The sequence below is a fragment of the Lycorma delicatula genome, chromosome 1 (genome assembly GCF_047948215.1).
Source record: "Lycorma delicatula isolate Av1 chromosome 1, ASM4794821v1, whole genome shotgun sequence".
In the NCBI taxonomy this organism is placed as follows: Eukaryota; Metazoa; Arthropoda; class Insecta; order Hemiptera; family Fulgoridae; genus Lycorma; species Lycorma delicatula.
The window spans coordinates 34,719,429-34,744,426 of NC_134455.1; the positions used below are offsets into that span (position 1 = coordinate 34,719,429).

Sequence of the window (24,998 nt, forward strand, 5' to 3'; positions counted from 1 at the left end):
AAAGAATGGAGTATAAACTTCTTTGAAGACACTAAATTAATCATTACCTTTTAATTCCCTTCCTTCAAATAATTATTTTTTTAAAATATTTTTCAAAATTTATTTTATGGAAAAAATGGTTATAGCCATAAAAAAGTTATTTTTTTATACTTTTTATTAAGAATTATTACGCTGGAAATGTAATGAAAATTAATTTGGAGAAATTATATTTTTTTGGCTACAACAGCATAGTTAACTTTACTTTTTTGTTAGCAATAAATGGGTTAGATGAATCTTCAGCCACTGAAGTTTTATTGTCATTTCACCCTTTAGATTTTCAAAATGTTATTCTATGTCTTGTGGAATCATGAGTTTGTTAAGTTTTACACTCTTACCTAGAACACAATGTTTATTTATTATTTCATTGTTTTAAATTAGTGAGATTTCCAGTCTTTATATCAATTTCATCCTGACTGAAGAATTGAAATATCAATGCATTTCATCACTGTACAAAGGTTAAAAATACATTTTAATAGGTATGCTAGTATTTTTTTTTCTTAATACGTAACTGATTATAAGTTATGTAGTCAAGTTTGAGGACAAGTATGTTGAAACTGGATTGTCATTTTGTAATAAAATGTACAAAAAACATTAGCCTACACTTTTACACTAAGTTTCAAATTATCAACAACACTATATGCCTTAACTGTATTTTCGTAATTTTTTTATCTGAATATTTACTAACAAATATTTATTTTTAATCTAAGAATAATAGTTGATGATGTCAGTTTAGTTTGATGCTAAATAAAATATAACAAAAAAAATGTTATTTTGCTTAAGAAAAGTTACTAATATTTAGGTAATTTCAGTTAAAATCATTGTCTTTGTTTTTATATACATCTATTTTTATAAACTATATGACCGCTTTAAAAAATGTTAAATGAGGGGTTTTTCTCCATTATACATTTTACTCAAGACTACAATTTTTTAAATATATTTGTATCTATATAATCTTTTTTTGGAGGATCCTGATTTACTTAAATTTATTTTCAAATTTTTTAAACTACTTGAGATTTATCCAACTTTGGGAAAATCAATCTAACAGGCAATATTAAAATTTCTGAATGTTTAAAGCTACTTAAATCTAAGACGATATTTGAGAATGATTTAACACTAATGAATGTATTAGTACTTTACATTTTATACAGCACATTTTAAGAAGTACAGAAGTAGTAGGTTGTTTACACAATAAATGAATCACTTTTATACTGTAATGGTACAGAATTGTGTGATTCAAAATGACCCCTTATAAAACATTAATTATTTATAAATTTCTCACAAAATTATTAAATTAATATCTAAAACCAACAGAGTGTCATAGATTAATCAGTTTCCATTTGCACTGTTAGTGAACTTAGGTTGTCATAACTTTAGTTGTTCTTGATAGATCACAACTGCAGTAACAATTTTGGAAAAATGACTTGTTCATTCAATAATATAAATTGTAACTTATAACGTAACTATTTATAAAAAAAACTTACGTTTAATTATAAACATTTTTCACAAACTCATAAATTAAAAGATTTCACATGTTAAATACTCATAAGTTTCAGAACAAAACTAAAATTAATGAAAGTTGACGAACATGTTAATTTATGGTAAAGTAAATAAAAACTGATTGGCTGCTGTGTGAGATACAAAGAAATTATTTAAACTGAAGAGTATTGGATCAAATTTCTGACCTATGTTGATGCAAACTTTTTTCTAATTTTTGGCTGTAGAATCATTTCCCAAGAGATTGAGATGGAATTTGTATAAAAAATTTACATGTAAAAGTATCTACCTGAACATCAGACGATTGGTTACTTTTCTATTCACAAGAAAAGACCAATGAGTATTTGAACACATCATAAAGAAAAGAACAAGAAACAATGATAGAAGAATGAAGCAGATATTCTACAGAACTTGGTCAGATATGTTCTTTTCAAAACAAGCAAGCAACAATGTAAAGGAAATAATGAATCTGGGAACAAATAATATTTGTAGATTTAAGAATGAATTTGACAATATTAATCAAAAGAAAAAGGTTAACAGATATGCCAAGTAACACAGAAATGTACCTTTAGAGTATATCACCAAAAGATTCAAAGAAGGAAATACAATAGGACTGAACAAGCCCAGAAAGGCAACACAGAAACAGAACAACTTGCTTTCATCAGAGAGCTAGAAGAAGAATTTGAAATAGGTTTAGTCATAATTTATAAATTAATGTAATATAGAATTTTATTTTTATATACAATTCAGATGTATGGAAAATATCTGAGATTAACTTCGGAAGTGGAAGTGAATTATTTTACAGGGATAGCAAAATTTCTAGACTAGCATATAAGGAATGAAATAAAAAAAAATAATTTATAAACATAATAATTAATGAAATTGAGAAACGCACCTTGTGTATAGTATGACTAAACAACATGTGAAAGATAAAAGATGACTGATATGGACATTCAGTAGGAACTTACCAGGAAGAAAAGTAGGTCATAATCCCCTGAAATGTAGAAAAACAAGTATGGAATAAGAACATAGAAGAATGGAACAGAGAACAGTATTGGACATACAGGATCCAAGAGACAGCAAGAGTAGAAAAGAACACTGCAAAAAAAAATTAATAGTTTCACATTCAGCTGCTCTATTCAAACACCATATACTGAATAAAGATGTTTTGTTGAATATTCTTGGCAATTTGACTAGAAAACATTCACCTATTTTTTTTTAAGCTGCTTGACCAAAATTATGACCTTGTGTTTTTATCACTTAATTTATGAAAAATTCAGTTTTGAAAATTTAACACAGGTTTCAGAATGAGAAAGCTCAAACTAAGAGGCCCTGAAAACTTTGGTTTTTGAGTTATGACCACGCAAAAAGTTTCTCCTTTATTGGCCTCAAAAGTAAAATGACACAATACTGGACTAACACAATCACTACTTATAAGACTAAATTTATGAGTTATGATATAATTTTATACTAATTGAAAAAAGAAATAGTCCCAAAATTATGCAATAAATACTTTATAAAAAAGACAAAAAAAATTATTTTTATGAAAAAATTGCATTATAACTGTTTCCTACAAATTTTGTTAAGTATTTGTTATAAACAAATCTAAAGCCTCAATAGTAAACATATACAATTAAACTGCACTTTCAATAAAAACAATAAATAAAAATTATGCTGTATATTTTTCTGCCTGTAACAACATATTTTATTGCAGATTTAATAATTAAGTATTTCTTCCATTAGGGGTTTGGAATGCTACAGAGGTAAAACATAGTAACGCAGTCTTTGTTCTAAATAATCTTATAACTAATTATCATGAAACAGTGCACAGCATATGTAAATATGAATTCAGAACATAACAATCATATCTCAGTAGCTTGGGCTGAATCATTCTTTCACTCCCATGTGCAAGTACAATTACCGTTCTACAAATACAATAATGTACTGTAAAGCTATCTCTTTTCTGGCACCATAACATGCCAATGACTGGCAATTAAAAAATTTGCTGCATCTTCATTATTGATATTTAATTACGATAAAACCATTTGTAATGCTTTACACGATTAGTCAGGTCAGTGAAAGAAAGTAATTTCAGTCAGTTATTGTTACTCCATACAGTACAATGCAGTTCTATAGTTCATTTTTATAATTGTTATTTTAACACTATTAATTTTAATCTGCGATATTTTCATTCATTTTAATTTACCCTATGTTTTTGTGCCAACTGGGTTTTAACAGTCAGTGATTCTTTTGTGAAACATAAACTGGGAAAATCAGGAATATATATATATATAAAACCTTAAAACAAGATAAACACTGAAACTACAGCCACGGATATTGCTCGGTAAGCAAGTAATGCTACAGGTGTTACCAAAAGAACAATTTTTATTATATAATACAATAAACACAAAATTATTAGTAAACAGCTTAGCCCTAAATACTCATGAGCATGTGAAAAAAATTGAAAAGTTGACGATTTTACTAAACCGCTATAAAAATAAAATCTCATTGATATTATTTCAGTAACGAGCTTCCTAACTTGAACAAAATATTAAATGCCATAAATACAGATGCTGAATTGACCAATCTTTCTAAATTACATTATATTATGTTTTAAAATCAATGAATTTTTATTACATGTCCAGAAAAAATAATTCTTTATCGACTTAAAATGAAGATATTATTTAATGGCATAGGGAATATTTAAGAGAGATTAGGAGATTTAAGGAAGAGTGGGGCGGACAATTTATCTAGGTGAAACTTGAGTAATGTGGGGCATGTACAGGAAGAAGGTATGGGTGGATAATGAAATGAAGAGCGCAAAGGATACTTTTTATGAAAGGTTTGTCAACTGGGTTGAAAATCCAGGCTTGAAAATGTAAACAATTAATAGTAATGCATGTAAGAAGTGATAATGGGTTTTTAAAGTGGTTAAATAAGCATTTGAAGCCAGATCTTCCCAAAAGTATCACGAAGTGAATGGTGACAATTTTAAGGACTGGTTTAAAAAAAATTGTCAATATTGTTGCTGAAGGACCCACGGGATAATGGCGCAATACCATTGCTTGAAAAAAAATCCAAATTTTTCTATCTGAAATTAAAAAATTACAAAAGTAGATTTTTAATATTTAACTTTTTTTATAAGATTAGTGAAATCAGTTTAGCAAAACTATATTCATTTTAAAGTTGATGGAAATGCAAAATTAAAAAATTGTCATGTTGCGTCTTCCTCCATACCGATGCAATTTTAACCCGATAGAATTGATGGGCTAAGTCAAAGGCTACACTGGAAGTAGTAACACAACATTTTAAGTTAAGTGATGAAAAAATCTATTGATAGGCGTTTTATAGAGTAGATACAAATGCTTGGAAAAATTGTATTTAACGTGTAATTAAACAAAAAACCAAAAGCATGGAAAGCAGACAGTTTGTGGGAAAATATTATTAAAGATATTGTGATAAATTTGGGAAACAATGACAAAGTTCAACAGACATCAACTTATCTAGTACTGAAGAAATACATTGAGGGAACAATTTTTTTTTTTTCTTGGTGAAATTTTCATGTAACAGAAACTTACTTTCTAAAATTTTTATTTTTGAAATAAATATATTTTATCACAATTTTCTAATTTTTGTATTACAAGCAATTTTTCTTTAATTTTATGTTAAAAGTAAAGAGAAGGTTTTTTTCTAAGATGGACTGTGCTAATTAAATTAGTCATCATACTGTTATGTTTGGTTTACTATACGCTTTTGTGAAACAAATTATAAATACAATTTTTATGTAATGTTGTGTAAGATCATGTTTATAAGCATTTATAACATCATGTTCCTGGAACATACTGGATTTTACAAATGCTTTAACAATTTAATTCTCAATATAACTAAATGCGAAAAAGAAATTATTTAACAAATAAGCATTACAATTTTTGCTGTAAGGAGTTTCTTGTTTTTCAAAACTATTGACAATTTTAGGTAATAAAAGAAAAATTTCATACAGTCACAAATGAGGAATATACTGGCATTCATTTTATTTGCAATTATTGTACTGATAACGAAGACTGATGCAAAGGAACTTTTCCAATTGAAAAATTTCTAAGACAGGAATTTCCTTGGAAATAAATACTGCGCAGGCAACTACAGGAAAGAGGATCATTTATAGCAACATCAAATGGAAAAGAAATTAACAAAAGAGATTTTGTCTTTGAATAGCCAGTCTATTAGTACTCGAACATTATCTATGCATTTGCATATTCCATATAGTAAAGTAAACATTACAATTTGTAGGCGTTACCATGTCACCCTGAACAATGGTTAATGGTTCATTTTCAACTTGATGAAAATGATTATATCAGATTATTGTCAATGATCAATAGAACTGCCCTTACCAATACTTTTTACAGATGAAGCAATATTTACATAACATAAACAACATAAGGAAAACAGGAATAAAATTCCAAATTTTCATTAGAAAAATCAAATTCTATTTGTTGAAATTTTATTAAAATTTTATCAAGATTTTTATAATGGAAAACTTCTTGTGAGGTTTTTTAAGAAATATCTAGTGCAGTATAACAGGCAATGTTCTTACTGAATCTTATATTTTCAGAGGTATTTCCTGGTAATAGATACCTGAACTTTCTTCAAAATGATTAATAACATTTAGTTCAAGTCCTACTTACAACACAAACTTGCGTACATTTGCAACATAATGGACCATCAACTCACACTTATTGACCAGATAGTCATCATCTGGGGTAGGACACTTCCCAACTGATAAATTGGCCGAGTTGAACCACAAGAATGTGGCCAAATACAATGTCTAATCCAGCTACATTGTCTCAACTTCTTTTTGTGGGACTGTAAACTGTAAACAAAGATCATTAAATGTATTGCAAATCCTACAAAGAATCACCTTTGCTACCGCAGAGATCAAAAACAACTCAAGCATATTAGAGAAATCTCTTCTGAAACTCAAGGGCTGAAATGTGGATTCAGGCTTAACAATTTGAATAGTTGATGTTAAAATTTAATTCTGTAAAATTAACGCGTGAAATTATAATGTACCTTTCATGGATTTATTCTGATATAAATGTCAATAACACTGATTTTAGCACGAATATAAATAAAATTTAATGTAATTTTTCTGTATTTTTTTTTTTTTACTGAAAATATAGCATATTTAAATTTTGAAACTATGCCTGGGTAGCTTATGTGAGGGTTCGACTCTGAATCGAGTGGGGGCTGGCCATAATCTTGCGCTAGACATTGGGATGGAAGGGCTCAACTCAAACACGGCGCATCCCAACGGCTGATAGGGAACAATCCTGTGGATATGCAGGACAGGTGCGAATAATGTGAAAACCAAGGTGAGCATCCGCAGATCAACTGAGGTGAAGAACCGGTCAACGGGCCTGAAGGTGGAAGAGGAGTTTTCCAAACAGCGGAGGGAGCAGAAGAGCCTAGGAGGTGAGTCTCCGAAGAAAACAGAGCAAGTCCAGGTGCTCTAAGGTGGCATCTCCATCACTGGTCTTACTTCACGCAGCATTCTTCTGCAGCTGGAGGAAATTTACTTACTGGCGAACAATCACAAGCCTTGGATGGACCAATTTAATGATAAGCCTCAGATTTAATGATAAGTAACAGACACGTCAACAAAAAAAATAAAAGATTTGGAATTTTGTAATCAACTGCATTTGGGGACATTGAATGTAAGAGGGATTAAAAATAAAGTGTATATGTTAGAGGAGGTTTTGCAGGTAAGAAATATTCACATGGCCCTAACAGAAAGGAAGAAGAAACTAAGGGAAGCTATGATTATGAGAAATGCACACATTAATATACAGTGGTGTACCACAAAATGAAAGTGCAAAAGTAGGAGTGGCTATTATGGTGAATAGGAAATGGAAAAAATGGATAAATGAAAGAATCATGACTGTAAGATAAAATAAAAAGAGGATACACATGTCTCATTTGTGTATATGCACTGGAAGAAGGAAAGCAGGAAAAAAGGATAGAATTCTATGAGATAGTACAAGAAACTATCGATACATATAATAGGAATGATTAAATAATTATGGGAGGTGATCTGAATGCACGCACATGTTGAGAAGGCGCTTCTGAAAGGAATTATTGGATGTTATGGGGAAGGTAATGTGAATTATAATGGAAGACTACTTTGGGATTTTTCAAGTTGTAACGAGAGAGTAATGAATACATATTTAAAACATAACAGAATTCACAAATACACCTGGTCTGTTAAAGAACAAACCTCAGTGATTGATTACTTCATTGTGAACCAAAAAGCAGCATTATTATTTAATGATGCCAGAGTATTAAGGGGGAGCAGATGGATGTTGACTCGAATCATTTTCTGTTAGTGGCAATACTAATGGAAAATACTAGTTAATACTAAGGCTCAGTGGGTAAAGAACCGATCTTAAACAAATAAGGATTATCAATAAAAGATGCATCTCCTTAATGAACGGTCAATACTGAATCTCTATAGGCACACGATGGATACTTTTAATGGATTATTCCAATTAAGTGATAATGTCTGTGAGGAATAGAAAAATTTAACAGATTAATAAAGAAAGCAGCTTACATCCAAGAAGCCCTTGGATGTCTGAAAAAATCCCAGTGGAAAAAAAAAATTATGGAGTGAAGAGATAAGAGAGGTAGTACAGAAGAAAAAGAATTATATTTAAAACACATATATCGGAGGAAAATTGCTAAACAAATTTTTAAAGAATAGCAAAGTATGAAGTGGGATTCATTCATACGTAGAATCGAAAATGAAGTCCACAGGTGTCAAATATTGCTTATAAAATTATAAGCGCTTAAAAAGTGAGGAAAAGGATCATGCCCAAATTCCAGTAGAGGGCAGCAGTTGAATTTGATTAATCGCAAAAAAAAATATAATATGACAGTCGCAGTAAATAATACCTAGGTTATGGCTTTCTAAGGTGAAATCATGCATCCCAAAATTTGGGATGCATGATTTCTGTTTTAAGAGTCTGATGCGGGCAGCACAATAGAAAATTCATAATAGTCATACAAAGAACTTTGAAAAGTAATGTGAATAAAGATATTTTTAAAATAGCTTCTACTCCAGCATTTACATATGGATCACAGACATGTGCATTACCAAATAGATGGAAAAACGTAGCCAAGCAGCAGAAATGCGGTTTTAAAGTGTTGCTGGACAGTTTGAACAGGAAAAGAAACGGGTTGTAATATATTTAAAATAAATGGAAGAATTAAAACACTAAGAGGGAATTGAAAGACACATGTCGATAGAATGCAGAATGAAAGGTTACCTAAACTATTCTATAATTATATACCCCACAGAAAAAGAAGTGTGGGTCAACCTAATAAACATTGGCGAGATCAGCTTCAGGTTATCGATTGATTTGAGATTGTCATAACAAAATTAATACCCAATATGTAAAAAAAAAAAACAAATTGAGACACTTTTTGTACTTTTTTTTTGAGTAAATTTAAAAAAAAATTAAATGCTAAGATTTGTACCAAAACAATTTTTCTGAATTTCAAAAAAAAAAAAAAAAAAAAGTTGCACTTTCAGCTATTATTTATACTACATTCCTTAGTTGTATTTACAGGGATTCAAAGATAAATTCAATGAATAATTTTGGGACCAATTTTTTAAAATTACTTTTGTAGAATTATAAAAAAAAACTAAAAATTTAGCCACATAAACTTTAGTCGCATTCACATGGGTTTACCTTTGACCTGTAAACTGAAAACAAGTGTTCCAAGATCCATATTTATATAAGCATTTTTATCTATTTTAATACACCTATAAACTTCAGTATGAACCTCCTGGAACACCTGTACATTAGTGTACATTTAAATCAAATATAGTATGCTCACAATGTATTTACCATAAGGTGAATCTGATTAAGTAATATTATAAACTGTTCTCCAAAGGCAAGCATGTCTCCCTAGACATATCACAAAATTAACATATAAGAATAATATAAGTTACCTGAACTAGAAAATGAAATTATATTATTTAAAATAAAATTAAGGTAAGATACATCTTCTCCCAATATTCTACACTACTTATTTACATTATAGAATTCAAAATATAATTTTACAGTACACAGGAATAATATGAATCCTAAAAAGATTAATTTCAGTTTATATATATAGATTTAAACCACCAAACAACCTAGTTGGGAGCCAGCATTTGGAACCAAAATAACCTTAACTGTTTCTCGCACACACAATTATACATCAGAAACACATATGAATGCAAATTCTTATGCCTTAATAAAGGGGCAGTGATATTAAATAACAAATTTTCTGATTCACAGGAAAATTGTCGGGCCAAAAACTATTTTGAAAAAATAAAATTATACTAAAATTTATAATTTTTAAAAGTTTTATTAATTTCTATGGGCCTTTTTATCAATTAGCCGTCATTTTTTAAATATACGGATAAATTTGATAAATACTCTGTCCTAATTATAACCTTTGTTTATAACCGACTAAGAACAAAATAAAATAATATATAAAATAATTATAAAATGTGTAATAAGAATTTCCCATGTTTGAAAATTAACCGAATTAAAAAAAAAAATATTTGAACACTAAAAAATTTTAGTGTTCAAAATTTTAATTTAATATGTTTAATGGCAAATTCAATGTCGTCACCTAAATTGAAGTTGTGATTTTAAGAACTTACAGTTATTCCACCTCAACGGTATCATTATTTATTCTATTCAATGCTGTCCAGGGCAGTAATCCTAAAAATACATTTTAAAATGCATAAAACAAGAAAACAGCAGCTACTTGTACAGTAGCGATCAAATTAATCTGAACACATATTTTTAACAGAAAATGTTTATTTTTAAAAGAAAAAATGTTTAATAGTCAAACTTACTCAAATTTAATAGTTTACGTGTACTCCTTTGTTTATCTCATTAATCCTCTTTGGCAATAGGTAGAACAATGATTTATTTCTTCATCTCGAAGCCAAACCTGTATCATTGAACTACTAATAAGGTCAGTTTTGTGCTACAATTCATTTTCCCCAAGTCTTCTTTTTAGTACGGCCCGTAAATTTTAAATGAGATTCAGGTCAGGGGATTGCCTGACCACGAGAGCAATTTTTTGGATTTTGAAGAACTCTTTTCATTTCTTTGGCATGTGACATGGTGCAAGGTCCTGTTGGAAAGAGTTCTAGGTTCTTCCTGCATAAGCGGCACTATTTTTGTTTGGCATATGTTAATATATTGGTCCGATTTCATTAACCCATCCACAGGCGTTAAGTGATCCTGGCCCTTCATGCGTAAACATTCCCAAAACATCTTTGGGAACTTGTTGCCGATATGCTGGCGGTAGTAGTCTTCTCATCTGCCGACTTACGAATGTAGGCTACTCTCTTCCCAGAGAAAGAAACGAGTCTCATCTGAAAAATAGCTTTTTTTCCACAACTCAATAGTCCATTCTTTCTGTTCCTTTGTGCCTATTGAAGTTATAACCTGTATTTTGTTATAACCTGTGTATGTAACTGCTTCTTTTTAGGTTTCCAAGCAATCCTTCCCGCTGCCAACAATCTTCTATCAACTGTCTAATCAGAAACATTAGTCCCACTGGCTCTCAGCTCCCTATGAAGGTCAATAGCTGACGCTCGTGAATTAATTTTACGTTTTCATATTAGTAATCGATCCTGTGTAGGCGTGGTTTTCTTTTTCTGTCCACATTTTCCTTTTCTCTTTGGAGAGATGGAACCCGTTTCCCTAAACCTTTTCAAGATTTCATTTACAGTACCTCACCGCAAATACACTCCCTGGAAATTGTCTTGAGTCATTTGTGTGTTAGGACAGAGCAACAATTTTTGACCGTGTTCGTGGGGTTATATCCATTGTATTAACTAGAAACGAGTAACAAATATATAACAGAAACTCACAAGGTCACCAAAAACTAATTTACAATGAATTATAGAAGCACAAAAACCATTAATTCTATTTATATATGAACTAACAACAATACCTGAAACACCAGACAGCAAGCAGTCTACCACACAATGAAAATTCCCTACAACAGAACAAAAATTCCCTTTGTTCAGATTAATTTGTTCACTACTGTATCCCCTAGGTTGGCATTCCACTTCACCTAAATGTAGTATATCTACATCAGACACATGGAGAAGTTTAAGGAACAACAGACAATACTTATATAAGTATGGCAGCTGTAACTGTATGAATATGACTTCTGTATAAGTATGCAAGAGCCACAACAATACTTCAAGAAAGGCCACAATACGTATGAATTAATTAATAGATGGATGTTTTCTCTTTAGATATTAAATAAAGTAAATAAGTTTTTTGTTTTTTTATTTATGAATTAAGTTGACTGGTTTCATCTATACTTTATTACAATTAAACTTACAATTACACTGCAGAGTAATGATGTGTAAAACACTATCCAAAAATAAATTACATATCTATTATATTTAATCAGAAATCCATAATATTAGCACTCTTAGAGTAATTACTCGGATACAGGAAAACAATTGGTTGGCAATAATGTACTGGATTAAGAAAAAAGCAGGATGGAAGTAAGATAAGTGAGATTTATTGAATTGAAACAGTATTTTATTTCGAGACAAAATTAAAAAAAAACGAAACACGTGAATCAGACAGCGATGAAAGAATAAGAAATTAGAATCTGGGTTAAAGGTTTCATCCCAAATTGTAAATGACTGGGTTAAAACTACTTTCCATACTACCTAAGAAATTACAATTTAGATTTAGTTTTTAAATATATAACACATCATGGATAATTCAGATGGGACAGAGTATAATTTCAGTTGTAAAAATTATGACAATTAAGACACTAATAAAACTGTATATTTTTTGTTTGCCATATAACAGTGCATTCATATAAAATGGAAACATGCTTCTTTTACTTACAAGTTTCTTACAGTCTTCTTTGAAAAGAAAAGAAATATATACATAAATTATATTTTAATTTCTATTAATATTAACCACCTAACACAGAATATTGAGATAAGACATAACTTACTTTAATTTATTATGAAAATACTTTAGAAGGATCCCGCATCCTCAAGTCATGCATAATTTATTTTAATATTTTTAATTTTTTAATATGCAGTTTAATCAATCATGACTGAGGATGCGGGATCCTGCAAAAGTATTTTCATGATAAAATTAAGGTAAGATATTTTCTATCTTAAAATTTTGTACCAGGTGGTTTATATTAAATTTAATATATAATATATATATATATTTATGAATTAAAAGTTCAATATCATAAACTATTTAAAATACTAATATTTTTTATAAATATATCATATAACATTTTTTCTATTATTTTGTACACGACAGGCTTCATATTATATATATATATATATATATATATTTTTTTTTTTTTTTACTTTTATGTAATTAGAATGTACGCCTTGTTAGTAGGCAAGAAATAAACATGTACCTGATACATATGAATTCATGTTTTGAAAAACAAAACAAAAATTGGTTAAAGAATATTTTTAAATTATTCAATCATGCCAATGGTACTTAGACAGATAAGAAAATTAAGCGTCAAAGAGAAAAACAATTCTTTATTTGTGTTGTCTGCTGATGTGAAATAAAAATTTTTCAAATATACTATAATACATCATAGACATACCTTCTCATAATTATTATAAATCAATTAAATCCAAAATACAATCTGATAAACAATAAAATATATCACTTGATTTAACTTAAAGAATTATTTATTTAATGTACAACATAAAAACAATCTAAAAAAACAAACATCCACTCAACATTTCACCAACATTCCAGTTTTGAAAATATTTGTACTGTCCGTATGATATTTACTTTCACACCATACAAAGTTAAATTTTATTACCTTCTCCCACAACCCTATTTATATGTATGTCTAATCAACAGTCTCCACTCAAACTTTTAAAAGCCTGCATTCAAACATGTCTTGCTTTCCACTTCAATGGCAAAAATATGTACAAAAAATCTATAGTGAGCTTCAATTATTTAAATTACACAACAGACTTTACCAATTCAATTACAGGAAACTTATTTAAAACTAGCCATATAATACTACAGAGTAAAACCACACTGTAATAAAAAACACACCACCCACTCACTAAAACTCTTACATCGTTACATTAAAAAAAAAAAAACACTTTGCAGACTGTGACCACTATATCAGTCTCTGCAGTGTAATATGCATTAGAATTAAATGAAAAAAAAAGCATGAAATAAAAGCAATTATATCAATGATACACACACAACTGGTAAATTTTAACAAACTGCACATTTAACACCATATAACAAATATATATATATAAATATATATAATTATTTTATTTTTTTCAGTAATACAACTATTATATTTCATAAATATTACACAACAAACTTCATGAAAAGCAGTATATCTCAAAGATAAAGGAAACAGTAAAACTGTTTTTCTTTTATAAATAAATGAAGTATGTCTTGTGAGTGCCTATATAATATAGAAAAGCAAATTAGATTTAGTACAACATAACGGCAAATTTCAGAATGCCATTTCAGAAATAAACCGAGTAAGGAAAATAAATATATGCTTACCATTTAAATAAAGCGAACAAAGTAGCGTAAGCTTAACAATATATAATTCTTAAACTAATGTAGCAGTTTGATGTTGTACTATGACATAAAGAATTAAAGATGTTTAATTTCTCAAAAATCATGCAGTTTTACTAACTTTTATTATTTGAAAAAATCAATTAAAATGAAAATATAAAAATAAAATTACCATAAATTAAGTGAGTGGAACCAAAGAGTAATTTAGAAAACAGTAAGGTATGACAATGAGATAGACAACATGAATAAAGTGAAGTCTATTCAAGTTTCACCGAAACTAAAACTGATACATTAGCCAACAAAAAAATGTTTAACAACAAATTCAGATATATTTACATTTAACTTCAACTTTTTTCACTCTGCTTAATTATACAAGTTCCTAATCATACATCATACTACACCATTTATCAATACCAGTAGCACTGAACAATAACTACTGAATAAACTAAATAAATAAATAAATTTCAATATTCAACAATCAGATAAAACTTCTAAATTGTTTTTTTTGTTTAATATAGAATGTCATTAATGAAAACATAAGTAACTCATACATATTCCTCAATTCATAATCTATGTCACAAGTAAGAAAAACTTCAACGTTAATTATACATATATAGAAATCATCAAATTAAATATAATATTACAGACATGCACACTCATTTTCAAGAGAAACAAAAACTGTATCTGAATAGGCCTTAATATTATAATAATCACACTTTAATATTTAAACTAAAGCAAATAATAATGAATCTCCTTCCAAAGATGCACTAACAAAGAAAGGAGGGTGGAAATGAACTAACACACTACAAGACACATACACACTACACCCATAATATATTTATTACAGTATACAACGCACTGAATAACTGATGAATAATGATTAAGGGCATTCATACTTAAGAAAATTTCCTGGTTGTTCTTTTCTCTGGGGCCATGTCCCCTGTTGCTGCGGGCCATTTGTGCCCTGTGCCCCGGCTGCTTGCGGGGGGTCGCCGCCACCCCCGCCACCACCTTGGTTCATCCAGTTCAGAAAGCCCCCTCCCGCCGCCCCAGCAGCCCCTTGGGGGCCTGCTCCTTGCTGTGGGGCGCCGCCAAAACCCGGACCACCAGAATTTGCATATTGTGGTGCACTGCCCTCACTGCCTTGACCTCCTTGCGCACCTTGTAAATTTCCCATCAGACTCCAGCCGGCCTGATTGAGAGCAGCTGCCACTAAGGCAGGAGTCATTGGAAGAGCACTAACATTCAGTGCACCCATACCCATGGGGCTAGTCATATTCTGACCACCTCCTTGAGCACCTGCTCCTGCTTGACCGGTTATTCCTAAAGCCTGGAGATTGGGCATATCAATGTTACCCCTGTTTCCAGGAGGTTGGTTCCAACCCCCATGACCACCACCCATATTACCACCTCCTTGGTGTTGCTGAGGATGATACATATGCCCCCCTCCCGACCCCCCTCCATACTGGCCTCCGTAGTTTTTTTGATCACGACCCATTGCTCGTTGCATTCCACCGCCCATACCGGGCCCATATGAGCGGCCAACAAAATCGCTTTTGGGCGCTGCTTCAGAAACATGCACTGATACACCTTTAATGATATGATCTTCTCCGCAAAGTGCTTGAGCTATATCAGGGTCCAAAAATGTAACAAATGCAAATGCTCGGAAAGGCTTCGGAATGAATACATCAGTCACTTCACCATACTTGGAGAAATACTCACGCAAGTCATCTGCAGTAATATCCTCTGTACACCGCCCTACAAATACTTTGCATGGAACCTGCTGCATGAAGCCTTCCTGAAACATTTACACCAGTAACGTTATTTATTACATATTTTATAATTAATGTAAGAAAATGTTGCTTAAAGTTTTCCAGTATTGCAATGTACGTCACTTCTTTTACAATGCATAAAACAGAACAAAAACTAGTTTTTAGAAAAACTGCACACCTATAAAAGTCAACCTTATTTTTACAAATGCATTTTTATGTATATCAAACCAGTAATATTTATTTACTAACTGTAGTGTTTATAATTAATTATTAATTACATATTTTTCAACTCTGAATTTATATAAGCTTCATGTTCAGAAGTAGAATCAGAATTTGTTGTTTTAACTTTAAATCATATTATCCTTTTCTCGTTCTCAAGCATTGCTAAGGCCGTATTCTTTTAATGCTTTAATAATATTTATATTGACTTTTCACCACATACTTAAGCTATTATTCTCTTACTTCAATAATGAATGATTGTTTTACTGCTCCCTACAGACAAATGATATTTCTTGTTCATCTATTTATTCAATTTCTTTACTCATGATTACAAACACTTGCTTCTTCACTTGCTTCAAACACAATAACTTCTTTATTAAAATGTCAAACCATTGATGCAACAACTGTAGTATCATTCCTTCAAGTATAACTCCTATTTTCTTAATTTTTCAATTAATCATTTTCAGTATCTTTTATGTGATTAAATTACTCTATTAGTAAAGTTAGCTTTATGTGCAATCCCTTTATGTTTTCCCACCGTTTTATCAATCTAAAAAGTCAAACCTATTTATCTATCTGTTCTTTCAGTGAGCATAAATAGTACCATTTAACAATATAAGCGGGTTAATCCACTTTAAAACACCCAAAAACAATTGACAATAAAATTTGTTTATCACACAACATTTAAACTGAAACAGGAATTTTTTTTTGTATAAGCTCATATCATCTTTTTTAAATTTGCGGTTAACTTCTTGTTTTTCAGAATATTAATTTTAAATAAAAACTACATAAAACACTATCTTAGTCGAGCAATTTTTGGCCTACACTGAAGGAAATTCCACAAAAAACTAATATAACTGAAAATTTAATAAATTATAAAAATGCAAAATTTCTACTTTGGAACTACACAGATTTTGGGAAAATATAGGAACTTGCCTGATACTATTTTTTTTTTTTGGTGTTGGGGGGGGGGGGTGGAGTAGAGATAGAGGTTTTGTACAAGTCTTCTTCATGACTACACCTGAGACCAGGGGATTATTATATTCTTGCTTTTTGGAAACTTTTAAATACTGCAATACGCTATTTCAGACTAAAATAACTGTAAAGGGATACATTACAAAAATCTAAAATTTTCATAAAATCAATTCTATTTAACTAAGTATTGTGTTTGCACAACAACGGCATAACAATAAAATCTGATTATTGAACAATATCACTTCTTAATACCACACTAATTGATATCAGACTGTCATCTTTGCATATCTCTCTCTTTTTCTGTTTAGCTCCAGAACCAGTGTAAAGTATTACTTCACAGGGTGAAGATATGCATGAATGTGAATGAAGTGTAGTCTTGTACAGTCTCAGGTTGACCAATCCTGAGATGTTTGGTTAAATGAAACTCAACCACCAAAGAACACCGGTATCCACGATATAGTATTCAAATCCATACAAAAGTAACTGCTTTTATTAGGATTTAAACCTTAGAACTCTTGACTCTGAAATCAGCTGATTCATGATGACAAGTTCACCACTAGACCAACCCAGTGGATTGGTCTGGAATAAGGTACTTGGGATGAAAAAAGTTCATCCCAAGTCTCTGTTTTCTTAATTTCTATCCTTTATTTTCTCAATCCACTATTTGCCATTACAAATACAGTTTAAGACTTAATTGTTTTGAAATGAAAATGTATCAGACACAAGAACAAATGAAGTACTGTAATCAGTTAACATCGTAGACTTTGAATACATGTAACACCAAATCTCTGTTGGGATATGAGGATGAATCAGTAAGACCTAATTAGTGTAATTTTCTTACAAGTATCTAATTTCTTCTCTAGTTTTAAGCATTTGTATGCACCTCTTCTTTCAACATAAGAAAAGCTATCCTTGAGATACTGTCACAGAAAAATTTTTCATGTCTTCTGCTGTTACACTGCCTTCCACTGTTACATCCACTATATGGATGTTGCAGATTTACCTAATTACAGCTCTTTTTGTTGTACTACCAATCCAATCACAGGCACTGTCTATAAGAAAAAAAACTTAATTCGGATTCAGTGAGGGGAACATTGAAATGTTTTTTATTATATTTTATTATTGTGGTTGTGGTTATGGTTACGATTATACTTTTTATTTTTAGCCCATTCTTATGCTAGATACTTGCACATCACTGAGATGACTTCTTTCATCAAGGAGCCACTTTTTTCATCTTACACCAGATGTTTTTTAGAAGTATGTACAGTAGCAAGAATATTGTGATCTACACCATCACTTATAACAGAGACTTCTACAACAGACTGGTTATGGTTATATATTTCCTGTACAAAGTACACAAGAATGTAAGGTGGCTTGTGGATTTATAAAGTGGTAACTTCAAATTACTCTTAGGGCTTCAAATGAAAACTTGTCTGAAAAATTGGCCAAGATGATAGACATCCTTTGTTAAATTTCTTTCATACATTTTGAAAGAAACACTGAATTTTACGATGACGATGAAATTAAAATTTTTTCAACCAAATCCTGAAAAAATTCATCACAGTACAAACTCTCTATGAGTTGGTCAGTGGTAACCCATTGTTTGAAAGTTATTTCTTCTGGATATCACTTTCAATGTGTAAAATTTTAGGTAGGAAGTCTTTTCCCAAGCAGGACCGACATTTATCAAACATATATTTATTACTTTCAGTCACAAACAAATATATCTAGTAAATTCTTAATAATCAGCATTAAGCTTTTATCCCTCAATCATTAATTTCACTTTCTGATCAGTTTTGCAAACAGATACACTGAGTTCTAATTGTATCAGAATGCATACACCAATTAGGTCTTAGCACAGAAAGCTGACCTACCAACCTTATTGTCACGTTGTTTCTGTTATAAGTTGACAAATAGTCCATTTAAAATGAACATAATAAGTCTCTTTTATCTGTACTTTTCCAAACACTGATAAGCAGACTTTTTTACAAGGGCATAATCTACTTTTTTAATTGACATTATGATAAAATCACGTAGGTAATTTAAAGCTGATGATTCAGTTTGATCATTTACTAGGTCTGGAAATATGTTTTGTGTTTTCATCGCTTCCCTAGTTAATTTTACTAAGTATTCTCTTAAACACTTAACAGATTTTCTTTTTAGATCAAGAGTTAGGCAACAACAATGATTTTGATCTCTTCTTTGCTAGCAATCACACACGTTTCCAACAGAATTCAATTTTTTTTCACATTCAACAGATAATATTCTTTAAGTGATTTAATTTTTTTCATTTTGTACAGTTCAAAAAGGATTATAATTTTAATTTTATTGTAATAAATGTTTCCTGTTTTCTTGTTTAACTCTGAATGAGGTGATGTCTAATTTAACTTTCATATTTTAGAAGCTGCATATAAAAGCAAATATTCACAAGCAGCTAAATTAACTTCTTGAACCATTTCCTTGGTTCAGGTCATTCCAAATCAATCACCCATCTAAAATTAAATAGTTGAATGACCATTTTTGATTTCTATCAAATTTTGAATATTATTCTCTCATATTTTAAGAGTTCAAAACAAATTTTTTTTTATGTTAAAAATAATGTTTGTATGCACTCCTTAAGCTTAAATTTTACAGTGCCCACATGCCAATTTTTAATTTGTTTTTAATATTTCACTTTTATTACGTGCAGGTGCAATTGCTTTACCCAAAATTAAGTTAACAGAAACATTTTTAAATTCATTTATATGGTCAATGAGGACCACTTACCATTTTCAACTTCACTTGACAAGTAGTTCATTTAAAATGAATATAATAATAGATTTTTATGAATCTTTAATTGCTCAATAATTTTTTTTTTTAAATATGATTGTATTTTGTGATATATATTCCTTACACTGATCCAATAGTTTCAACCTTTTTTAGAGATCCTGATTAATTGTTGTGAACAGTTGTTCAATTCATTTACTTAAACCACTTTCTTATCAAAAGGCTGATGATAAGGTTTATAAGAAAGTTAACAAACAATCCCAAGAACACTCACTCAATTATAGCACATCGTAACTATTCACTCAGAGAACATCAGATTAGTGTGTTGTGAGGCAAGAGAAGGAAGGGAATTCAAGATTGGGAGGTTCATATTCAGATATGATCTTCAAGTAACATGATGCTGTTTGAATCTCTGCAGGATCAGACTTAAAAATCAAATTTCAGAAAATTATTTAAACACTGAATTGTTGATATCTAAGTAAAGTATTTATTTTCAACATTTTAATTTATTCCTGCCAAGCATACTGATATGGTTATTAATTTTAGAAATTTATATATTACTAAGAGTTTCAAAATATATTATTTTACAAATTGCTAATATGAAAACTTTATTTTTCATTAACTCATTTAATGATAAGAGAATTTTTTATATTTTTAAAATATGAAAAACAACTTTTAAGACATTTCATGTTAATTTGCAGTTTTAATGTAAAAAATAATAACATTTTGGCCAACATCATAAGATTGTATTTTTATAGTAAGTTTATCTTTTAAATGTAAATTGTTTTTATAAATTTTAATTACCAAATATTGATAATACAATATAATTATGATGAAATTTTTAGAAAAAATTTTTATGAACTTTTACTATACTAAGATGATTTTGTAAAAATTTTTTTTTCTAACACGTCCTTTAGGTTACTTCAATTTGAATACAACAGACTTTACATAAATTACCAAATTAGGCGCTTATAAAAAAAAGTCAGGATGTAACTCAGTCTTTGATTTTATCAGGAAGTAATCTTATACAAAGCGTATACCAAAAAATTGGGTAAATCTTTATTCCCCCAAAAAGATGTATTTCCAAAGCAGAGATATTGTGGACTTGAATTTCAAATGTTTTTTTTAAACCTATTTCCTTTAGTACGAGTTAAAATATGATCTGGATATAAAAAAATGTTGTTGTTTTTGCAGGTTTTTTGCAATACTTTTTTAATATTAAAAATAAACAAATTAGATAATATAACAATAAATAAAATTCAAATATCTTTAAATTACTTTAAATAGAGATTAATGGAATGGTAAAACAAAAAGCTTCATGTGGGTGGACAGCAGCATGAATCATTCCATAACTGCAGCAGTAACACACAGTTACCTGTGAACTTCCACTATGAATCATGAGATCTTGTCAATGGTGAGGGGGCTTGAGTGCTCAGTGATACAGAATAGCTGGGCTGAAGGGGCAAACCATATCGGAGATGTATCTGTTGAGAGCCAGACTACGGAACGATTCCTGAAAGAGGGCAGCAGCTCTTTCAGTAGTGATTAAGGGCGTAAGTCAGGAGGACTTAAACGGCCATATCAACATCACAATCTTCTGAGTACTGTCCAACTAGCTGAAAGCAATGGAAAACTACAACTGTTTTTTTCCCCAAGAAAATGTAGTTCTCTGCTTTTTCATATTGCAAAGATGGAGGCGCATTCCTTGGTAAAATATTCCAGAAGTAAACTAGTCTCCCGTTCGGATCTCCAGGTGGGGACTACTAAGGAAGGGTCACCAGAAAATTAAAAAATAACATTCTGCAAGTCAGAGTGTGGAAAGTTAGAAATCTAAAAAAGTTACTAGGTTAAAAACTTTAAAGAGGGAAATGGATAGGTTAAATGTAAAGAATTAACGAGTTTCAGTGAGAAGAGGAAAATGACTTTTGGTCAGCTGATTTTAGAAACACAGCTTCAAATAACGGGTAAGCAGAAGTAAGTTTCTTAATGAACAAGAAGATAAGGAACAGAGTAGATATTTGAAAATGCATAACGACAGAATCATTGTAATAAGGATAACATCAAAACCTAAGTCAATAACAATTGTTAACATCTATATGCTTACAAATGCCCATGATGATGATGATGTAGTTGTGTACGTACACAAAGAAACTGACAAAGCAATTAAACGCATAAAAGGGGATAAAAATTTAATAATAGTTGGAGATTGGAATGTAAGAACTGGAAAAGGCAAAGAAGGAAATATTGCAGGTGAATATGGGTTGGGCAAAAGTAATGAAAGAAAGGACAAACTTAATTTAGCAATTGGCAACACCCAGTTTAAAAATCATAATAGTATAATATACTCATGGAAAGAGTCAGGTGATACTGCCAGTTACCAGATAGATTATACCACGGTTAAGCAAATATTTAGAAATCAACTCATTGACTGCAAAGCTTACTCAGAATCAGACATTGATAGCGACCATAATTTAGTAATATTGGAAGGTTGATTGGGGTTTAAAAACCTAAAGAGAAGGCGTCAGAAGAATCTGTGGAATTTAGAGAAGCTTGAGGAAGAGAAGGTAAAGATTTTTTAGGAAGATATCACAAAAGATCTGAGTAAAAATGATAAGGTAGAAAATGTAGAAGAAGAATGAGAGCATGTTAAAAAGGAAATTCTTTAATCAGCAGAAGCGAACTTAGGCGCAACTACTAGAGAACTGGTAGAAAACCTCTGATTTCAGATTGCACCTGATGGATGAACAAAGAAAATACAAAAAGGCTAGTGATGAAGAAAGTAAAAGGAACTATCAACAATTAAGAAATACTAGCAAATTGGCGAAAGAGTGGATTAAAAAGTGTTCAAAATGATCATTGGTAAAATAGACGGAGCATAAAGGAAAGTTAAGGAGAATTTTGTGGTACATAAATTAAATTCTAATAATGTGTTAAAAAAAGATCGACGAGTGTTAAAGAGTAATAGGAGGAAATGAATTAGAAACTGGTGTTATAGAGGAAGAAGAGGAAGTCGAAGAGGATGAAAAGGGAGATACAAAACTGAGATCTGAATTTAAGAGAGCAATAAAAGATTTGAATGGCAGAAAGGCTCCTGGGACACCTGCAGAATTACTGCGCAGTGCAGGTGAGGGGAAGCGATAGATAGATTACACAAACTGGTATATAACATTTACAAAAAAAGGGGAAGTTCCGTCAAGACTTAAAGAGTGTTACTGTCATGATACCAAAGAAAGCAGGAGCAGATAAATGTGAAGAATACAGAACAATTAGCTTAACTACTCATGCATCAAAAATCATAACTAGAAGTACATGCAGGAGAATTGAAAAAGTATTAAAAAAAACAATTATTTTGTTTCAGGAAAAGTAAACAAACAATTCAAAGCAATTCAAACACTCAAATTAATAGTAGAAGGAAGACTAAAGAAAAACAAACTAACATACTCGGCATTTATAGACTAAGGCATTTGATAACAGACTCGAATAAAATGTTCAGAATTTTTAAAAATTTAGGATTCAAGTATAGAGATAGAAGAACAATTGGTAACATTTACAGGAACCAAACTGCAATAATCAAAGAACATAAGAAAGAAGCTGTAATAAAAAATGGAGTCTTCAAGGACGTTCCCTATCCTTGTTACAATATAATCTTTACATAGAATTAGTAGTTAATGATGTTAAAGAACAATTTAGATCTGGAATAACAGTGCAAAGTGAAAAGATAAGATGCTATGATTTGTTAATGATATAGTAATTCTAAAAAAGATTTAGAAGAAACAAAAGAAACAATGAATGGCATGAACGAAGTACTACGCAACAACTAATGCATGAAAATAAACAAGAACAAAATGAAAGTAATGAAATATAATAGAAATAATGTAGATGGACCACTGAATATAAAAATAGGAATAGAAAAATACAGAGGTAGAAGAATTTTGTTATTTGGGAAGTAGAATTACTAAAGACTGACGAAGCGGGAGTGATATAAAATGCTGACTAGTACAGGCAAAACAAGCCTTTAGTCAGAAGTATAATTTGTTTACATACTAACTATTGTATCAATTAAGTTATTTAAAAGTGAATAAAAATTATCTACTTAACTAAAATAGAATTTTAAGATAGATTTGAAAAACCTTCACATTAACTGTTGTACATTAGTAAATTGTGCTGCTTTTATGAATATGTATCAGAATTTTTACATAACTTTCACAAAGCTTGACCTTGACCATTTGACAAATTCTACATACCTTGAACCTCTTATTCAAAGGGAACAATATCTAAAATTAAACATATATATAACATATATATATATACACACACACACACACACACACACATACACACACGTTCAACAAGCATGGTAACAGAAACTATCATTTTGCAGAAACGATGGGAAGAGAAATTCTTATATTTTAACCAATCTCAGATGAGTGAATTATTCACTTCAAATAATTGCTGATTTTTACTAATATTTACTTCACTACTGTTTATTGTTCAGTAAATAGGAAATTATTCACTTCAATATTTTAATTTCATGAGAAACTAAAGACTATGTTTTAACAATCTCCATTTAATCAACTATACTAATAGTATATCAATCAGCAACACACATTATCTACCAATTGCAATAAATACAATCCTGTAAGAAAGCAGTGACAATTAAATGTTCAGTCAATTCACAAATGACTTCAGAAATCATTTACATATTAGATTAGGATAACAGATCTAACAGAAAGTGACTGGCACCACGCATGCAACATTATGTATCCATTGCATTATGTAGAGTAAAAAACAGTTTATGTATAAAATCCTTGCTGACAAGGTATGTAATTGATTAGGTAAATTAATTTTTATTTTAAAATTTTGTGTATAACATGAATCAGAAAGACACACATCTTATACTTATTTTAACGCACAAAATAACTACGAAAAATAGAATTTATTTTAAAAAAGAACTTCTACATTAGTAAATTTACAGGTTCAGAAATTACATATTTGTTGTTTGTTTCCCAAATTATTTATACTATATATCACAATGGCAAAATATATTTTATTTAAAAACTCATCCAAGCACTTCAAATTTTTCAGAATAAGCTGAAAA

General features: G+C 30.2%; 1 protein-coding gene across 2 annotated transcripts in view; it reads right to left on the reverse strand.

Annotated features, from left to right (window-relative positions):
- Nucleotides 1-24,998, reverse strand: part of TBPH (TAR DNA-binding protein-43 homolog) — a 113,424-nt gene that overhangs the window by 60,297 nt on the left and 28,129 nt on the right. For both annotated transcript variants that reach the window (XM_075354011.1, XM_075354004.1), the window contains exon 4: nt 15,065-15,966. In XM_075354011.1, coding sequence (XP_075210126.1) covers nt 15,065-15,966 — 902 coding nt within the window. The remainder of the gene's footprint in view (nt 1-15,064; nt 15,967-24,998) is intronic.